We start from the raw sequence: 8,004 nt of genomic DNA, 5'->3' as shown, positions 1-8,004 counted from the left end.
TTTACATGTGTAGGGTTTTATACCACTGTGATTCTCATGTGGATACTAAATCCTGAGTACTAAGTAAATGTTTTATCACATTCCTTACATACAGAGGCTTTTTCTCCAGTGTTGATTATGAAGTGCTATGAAGCCTTGTGAAGTATTTTAAGACTATCTCTCATTCTTACCTTCAATTGGCTTTTACAGTAATTTTTGGTATGAAAAATGAACAATATGCTGGGTGTGGTGGCTCATGCCTGTAATCCCAGCACTTTGGGAGGCCAAGGCAGGCAGATTGTGAGGTCAAGAAATGGAGACCATCCTGGCTAACACGGTGAAACCCTGTCTCTACTAAAAATAAAAAAATTAGCTGGGCATGGTGGCACATGCCTGTAGTCCCAGCTACTCAGGAGGCTGATGCAGGAGAATTCCTTGAACCCAGGAGGCAGAGGTTGCAGTGGGCCAAGGTCGTGCCACTGCACTCCAGCCTGGGCAACAGAGGGAGACTCTGTCTCAAAAAAAAGAAAAGAAAAAATAAAAAGAAACAATAGTGGAAGAAACAAAGGCTTTACCACGTCTTAGAACCAGATTTTTCTCCCAAAGTTGAGTTCTTACACTTTATAAGGTGTGAAGAATTACTACTCTTGCCTATTCCTTATATCACTGGGACTTGTGTCCATATAAAATTCATTCCTATTATATAAGAAATGGAAATTCAGTAAAGGTTGTCCATATTCTTTACCTTCATATGATTTTTTTCCAGATGAGTTTAGATGTAAATACTAAGATCTGAGGAACACTTCAGGTTTTTTCACATGCCTTAGTTCTTAGATGTTTAGCAAGTGCTGAAGATTGAGTGAAGTTTTTCCCACATTTCTTACATTCATATGGTTTTGCTCCAGAGTGAGTTCGCATGTGAACATTAAGGCATGTGGAATACTTGAAGGCCTTCCCACATTCTCTACATGCATAAGGCTTTTCTCCTGTGTGCTTTCGCATGTGCATATTAAGATTTTTGGAACAAGCGAATGCTTTACCGCATTCCTTACATTCATAGGCCTTTTCTCCAGTGTGAGTTCTTAAATGGGTACTAAGGCCCGAGGATTGAGCAAAAGCTTTCCCACATTCTTTGCATTCAAACGGCTTCTCTCCAGTGTGAATCCTTACATGTTGACTAAGCATTGAGGAATTATTAAAGGGTTTCCCACATTCTTTACAGTCATAGGGCTTTTCTCCAGTATGTGTTCTCATGTGTAAAACAAGTCCTGAGGAACGAGTAAAAGCTTTCCCACATTCCTTACATAAATATGGCTTCTCTCCACTGTGAATCCTTACATGTTTTGTAAGGCATGAGGAATGAATAAAAGCTTTTCCACACTCCTTACATTCATATGGCTTTTCTCCAGTGTGAATCCGTATGTGTAAAATAAGTCCTGTGGATCTAGTGAACGCTTTTCCACATTCCATACATACATATGGCTTCTTTCCACTGTGAATTCTTGTATGATCAGTAAGATATGAATAATGGGTGAAGGCTTTCCCACACTCTTTACATTTATATGGTTTTTCTCCAGTGTGAGTTCTGATGTGTAATTTAAGTCCTGTGGATTGAGTGAAAGCTTTACCACATTCTTTACAGACATAAGGCTTCTCTCCACTGTGAATTCTTCCATGTCCTATAAGGTGTGAGGAATTACTGAAGGCTTTCCCACATTCCTTACATACATAGTGTTTGTCTCCACTGTGAGATCTTATATGTACCTTAAGGGATGACTGATTAAGAAAAGTTCTCCAACAATCTTTGCATTCGCACAATTTCTCTTGTGTGTGAGTTTTATTCTGCCTAGTAAGATTTGGAAACTGGTTGCAGGCTTTTTCATGTTTAACACACTTAGGCGTTTTCCCCTCGGCATGACTTTTCTTGTAAAAACTATGAGGAAAGTTCTTTCTTAAGGCTTTTCCACTCTGACTATCCTCAGAAGTTTTCTCTCCAATGTGAGTTCTCATGTGAGTCATAAGAAATGGGTGTTCACTGAAGACTTTTCCAGAATGGTTAGAGTCATAGAGTTTCTCTGCAGTATTGCTTCTCTCCTGTTGAGATATAAAAGATGAATAAAGAATTTCTCACATTCAGTATGGTAACAGAATTTCCCCCCAATCACAATATTTATGCATTGGAAATATATTTAAACATTTTAACATATCCATTATATGTACAAAGTTCCAGCCCCATTTTTGAGTTAAGCTGAGTAATAGGACAATGAGGCCACTAGCCTGCCTATATTCTCTGTGTTCACAGAGCTTTTTAGAAAATCTGTCTGATATATATTTATTTATTTTTGAGAAAGATTCTCACTCTATCGCCCAGACTGAAGTGCAGTGGCACAGTCTCAACTCACAGCAATCTCCACCTCCCAGTTCAAGGGACTCTCACGCCTCAGCCTCCCAAGTAGCTGGGATTACAGGATGTGCCACTATGCCCAGCTAATTTTTGTATTTTTAGTAAACACAGATTTTTGCCATGTTGACCAGGCTGGTCTCCAACTCCTGGCCTCAAGTGATCTGCTCGCTTTGGCCTCCCAAAGTGCTAGGATTACAGGCATGAGCCACAATACATCTGAGAATTATTTAGACTAAATTATGGGCTGGGCACAGTGGCTCATGCCTGTAATCCCAGCACTTTGGGAGGCCAAGGCAGGTGCATTGCTTTGAGCTCAGGAGTTTGAGACCAGCCTGGACAAAATGGTGAAACCTCATCTCTACAAGGAAAAAAAAAAAATCAGCCAGGCATGGTGGCTCATGCCTGTAGTCTCAGCTACTCAGGAGGCTGAGGCTGGAGGATCATTTGAGCCCAGGAAACAGAGGTTGCAGTGAGCCAAGATTGCACCACTGCACACCAGCCTGAGCAACAGAGTAAGACCTTGTCTCAAAAATAATAATAAAGTAAAATAAATTATGCACCAAAAGCTGAGTTGTCTGTTTGTGGATGTTTATTTGTGAGATCTCTGAGAAGAAATACGTTTGCAGTAAGTTTAGAGTGCTTCCCATATTCATGATATTCAGAGAATCTCTTCAGACTGTTTTCTTTGGGTAAGTGCCATTTTCCTCATGTAATTTTCATGAATATTGTGCTTCTTGCCCTCGTGTGGAAGATTTCATCCCTTGGAAATCTTACCAATTGTATTCCATTTGGTGATCTTTCTGCAGAAATATCTTGCAGCAGTGGGGAGCCTTTGGTTTTGAGTTGCAAATCCAATTCTGAAATAAAGTGAAAAATGCAGCTTGGGAGAAAAATTGTGGAATAAAGTCACTTAAAAGCCCATGGGGCTGGGTATGGTGGCTCACGCCTGTAATCCTAGCACTTTGGGAGGCCTAGATGGGTGGATTACCTGAGGTTAGGAGTTCAAGACCAGCCTGGCCAACATGGCGAAACACCATCTCTGCCAAAAATACAAAAAATTAGCCTGGTGCAGTGGCGTGTGCCTGTAATCCCAGCTACTCGGGAGGGTGAGGCAGGAGAATCACTTGAACCCAGGAGGCAGAAGTTGTGGTGAGCTGAGATCCATCACTGCACTCCAGCCTGGGCTACAGAGCAAGACTTTGTCTCAAAAAAAAAAACAAAAATGCCTAAGGAACAGAAATAGCATAATCAAATGTGGCAGAATGAAGAAGTCCAGGGCTCTTTCCTACTACAATACAACTAATGAGTTCAGAAAAGCTATCAGAATCAACTGTGCCAGGCTGGGTGTGGTGGTTCATGCCTATAATCCCAGTACTTTGGGAGGTCAAAGCAGGTGGATCACTTGAGGCCAGGAGTTCGAGACCAGCCTGGCCAACATGGTGAAGCTCTGTCTCTACTAAAAATACAAAAATTGGCCAGGCGTGGTGGTGTGCACCTATAATCCCAGCTACTCAGGTGGCTGAGTCATGAGAATCACTTGAACCCAGGAGGCAGAGGTTGCAGTGAGCCAAGATCATGCCACTGCACTCCAGCCTGGGTGACACAGTGAGACTCTGTGTCAAAAAAGAAAAAAAAAAAAAAAAGAAAAAAAAATATAGATATATATATAGCTAAGTGAAAGAAGCTAGACAGAAAAGGTTACATTGTATGATTCCACTTATATAAGATATACAGAAAGGGTAAATCCATAGAGAAAGAAAGCAAATTAGTCTCTGCAGGGTGAGTGGGGAGTGACTGCTTGATGGGTACATGGTTTCCTTTTGGTGTGATGGTAATGCTTTGAAACTAGGCCAAGCACACTGGCTAATGCCTGTAATCCCAACATTTTGGGAGGCGGAGGCAGGTGGATCACTTGACGTCAGGGGTTCGAGACCAGCCTGGCCAACATGGTGAAACTCCATCTCTATCAAAAAACACAAAAATTGGACAGGCGTGGTGGCTCACGCCTCTAGTCCCAACTACTCAGAAGGCTGAGGCGGGAGAATCACTTGAAGCCAGAAGCTGATGGAGGTTGCAGTGAGCCAAGATGCCACCACTGGACTCTATCCTGGGCAACAGAGAGAGACTCTGTCTCAAACAAACAAAAAAGAAATGCTTTGAAACTAAAAAGAGCTGATAGCTACACAACACTAAAATGGTAAATTTTTGTGTATTTTACATAAAAAAAGTACATGGCACATTTGTATATCTTTCCAAACTTGCATAAAACATGATAAAAAAGAGTGAAGCAAATGGAAAGATGGACTATAAAGAGTTTGGCTATGTCAGAAGTTTTGCAATGATAAAGATATGGTGTCAAAACTATCACTACACCTGTAATGCCAGCAGCACTTTGGGAGGCTGAGGTGGGTGGATCACAAGGTCAGGAGTTCGAGAACAGCCTGGCCAACATAGTGAAATCCCATCTCTACCAAAAATACAAAAAATTAGTTGGGCGTGGTGTTAGGCGCCTGTAATCCTAGCTACTTGAGAGGCTGAGGCAGGAGAATTGCTTGAACCCAGGAGGTGGAGGTTGCAGCAAGCCGAGATCGTGTCACTGCACACCAGCCAGGGCAACAGTGCGAGACTCCATCTCAAAAAACAAACAAACAAACAAACAAACCTGTATTACTTATTATCCAAGTAATTATATGCAGAAAACTGAGGCTGACAGTAAGCAAAAAGATGGGAGAATCAAGAAAGCAATATAAGAAGTTGTTGGCAAAGGACCTACATACATAAGATGGAATTTTCAAATAAGGCAGACAAACCTTTCTGAGAACAGAAAAAAGGTTGAGAAGATCAATGGAAATTTAAAGATGAGGGGAGTTGAAGGTATCTAAGGAAACCAAATGGCCTCAGCCTTCTCGGGAAAAAAGTATACCCTGAGAAGTTTGCAAAGTAACATTTCCAATGTACTGCATGTCTCCCAGGCTGGCACTGCTCTTCATAATACCATATCTGCTTATGAACTCACCTTGCAGAACTCCTGTCACTCCTGTCCTCAGCTCTTCCATTTGTTCCAATCCAGACATGAAACAGGGTTTGCATAATTCAACCCTGCTGGAGGGAAAAATGCACAAAAGAAGAGGCCCATGCAAGACATAACACCATGTCCTCGAATGGGGAACCAATACTTTTGCCTTCAGGGATTCTGAAGACGGTCAAGTGTAACTTTACAAACAGCAAACTAATCATATAACATTTCCAATATGTGCACTAAAACTATTTTTAAAACAACAAAATGTTGGCCGGGCACAATGGCTCATGCCTGATACCCCAGCACTTTGGGAAGCCAAGGCAGGCAGGTCACTTGAGGTTAGGAGTTCAAGACCAGCCTGGCCAATGTGGTGAAACCTCCTCTCTACTAAAAATACAAAAATTAGCAGGGCATGGTGGCATGGGTCTGTGGCCCCAGCTACTCAGGAGGTTGAGGCAGGAGAATTGCTTGAGCCTGGAAAACCAAGTCCAACTTCATACACATTTAAAGTCTTAAAAGTTTTTAATCCATACATGAAATAAACTCATTTACTTAAATCTTTATTTTCATGGGGAATCCTCTACACCAGGGTGTCCAATCTTTTGGCTTCCCTGGGCCACACTGGAAGAAGAAGAATGGTCTTGGACCACATATAAAATACATTAACACTAACGATAGCTGATGAGCTACAACAAATAAACAAAAAAACAGGTCTGTGCATAAATCTCATAATGCTTTAAGAAAGTTTACAAGCTTGTTCTATTAAGTAATGCCCAGGCCATGCACGGTGGCTCACGCCTGTAATCCTAGCACTTTGAGAGGTCGAGGCAGGTGGATCACCTGAGGTCAGAGTTTGAGACCAGCCTGGCCAACATAGTGAAACCCCGTCTCCACTAAAAATACAAAAACTAGCTGGCCATGGTGGTGCACACCTGTAATCCCAGCTACTTGGGAGGCTGAGGCAGGAGAATCACTTGAACCCAGGAGGGGAAGGTTGCAGTGAGCAGAGACTGTGCCACTGCACTCCAGCCTGGGCAATAGAGCCAGACTGTGTCTCAAAAAAAAAAAAAAAAGGAATGCCTACTGGCTACAGTCTATGCCTGTCTTGCTTATTACAGTACCCCCATTTGACAGCAAACATTTAAGAAACATTGATTTCCTAAAGGGGTCAGTGAAGAAATGATGCCAGTTTTACCTAGTATAATGAGATTCTTGTAGTTCTCCAACATCACATCTCTGTAGAAATCTCTCTGGGTTTGATCCAACAAAGTCCACTCCTCCTGGGGAAAGTCCACAGCCACATCCTCAAAGGGTCACTAAGTGCTAAACCATTAAATACATGCTGGCTTCAGCTAAGTACCATCTTCTTTGATGTTCTGAGAAAAGTGTATGAAGGACTAAGGAAGACTAGAAGCCTGCAGTACTCCCAGGCCTCAGGCCTCTTCTCCTCTATATAGATACTGTCTTGCAACTGCATCCAGTCACATGGACTTATCAGCATCACTGAAACATGACTAAATTGATCTTACTACAGCTTTACAATGAGCTCTTCTGGCCTTAGTCCTCCTCTATTTATAGTTGCAGTCTGCACTGAACATGTTGCAGCACTATGTAAAATCTAATAACAAATGAATTATCTCCACAGTGACACACAAATTCCTTCAGATTAGGCACCTCCATCCCCTTCTTATAATCTGTCATAACACTCGGCAAAACAATGAGCCAACAAGCACGACTGAGGATCAGAAAGAATTACTAAATATTGAGATAAAACAATAATTTCCATTGCAATCTCTGTACAACCTGAGATGGCATGGTTCGTAGAGAAATTCACCTGGGGAGTTATTTCCTGAGCAGGACCATCATTTCTTTAAGATGCCTGAATACACGATAAGGAGGTAAGGCTACCTGATGATGGCTACAAGCATAATATTTTGAAGTTAGGTCTGCTTTCCACTTGCCTGAGAAGAATCCATCAGTAACCCAGCCACCAGCTTTGCCTCCTCAAAGCCCCTCTCATGAAGACAGAAAGTGTCCTGGAAAAAATGACCTTTGGGAAAAGAATAATGGCATGTCAGTTGGATACATCAAACAAAAAGTATTTCAGGCTGGGCACGGTGGCTCACGCCTGTAATCCCAGCACTTTGGGAGGCCAAGGTGGGCAAATCACTTGAGGTCAGGAGTTTGAGACCAGCCTGGCCAACATGGTGAAACCCTGTCTCTATTAAAATACAAAAAAAAAATTAGCTGGGTGTGGTAGCACATGCCTGTAATCCTAGCTACTCCGGAGGCTGAGGTGGGGGAATCACTTGAACCTGGGAGGTGGAGATTGCAGTGAGCCGACACCATGCCACTGCACTACAGCCTGGGTGACAGAGTGCGACTCCATCTTAAAAAACAAAAAAATAGGCTGGGCGCGGTGGCTGATGCCTGTAATCCCAGCACTTTGGGAGGCCGACGGAGGCAGATCACAAGGTCAGGAGATCAAGACCATCCTGGCTAACACGGTGAAACCCCGTCCTACTAAAGATACAAAAAAATTAGCTGGGCATGGCGGCATGTGCCTGTAGTCCCAGCTGCTGGGGAGGCTGAGGCAGCAGAA

The 8,004-nt window shown here is 42.6% G+C and overlaps 1 protein-coding gene across 1 annotated transcript; it reads right to left on the bottom strand.

Annotated features, from left to right (window-relative positions):
- Nucleotides 1-542: 542 nt before the first annotated feature.
- Nucleotides 543-6,712, bottom strand: ZNF846 (zinc finger protein 846; the record flags this gene model as incomplete). The annotated part of the gene is made up of 4 exons (XM_030821775.1): nt 543-2,073; nt 3,158-3,240; nt 5,400-5,479; nt 6,594-6,712. Coding segments are annotated over 4 exons (1,572 nt in total), but the record flags the coding sequence as incomplete, so codon positions are not given.
- Nucleotides 6,713-8,004: the final 1,292 nt, after the last annotated feature.

The sequence above is a fragment of the Nomascus leucogenys genome, chromosome 10 (assembly GCF_006542625.1).
Source record: "Nomascus leucogenys isolate Asia chromosome 10, Asia_NLE_v1, whole genome shotgun sequence".
NCBI classification, from domain to species: Eukaryota; Metazoa; Chordata; class Mammalia; order Primates; family Hylobatidae; genus Nomascus; species Nomascus leucogenys.
This window is presented reverse-complemented; position numbering and strand designations above follow the sequence as displayed.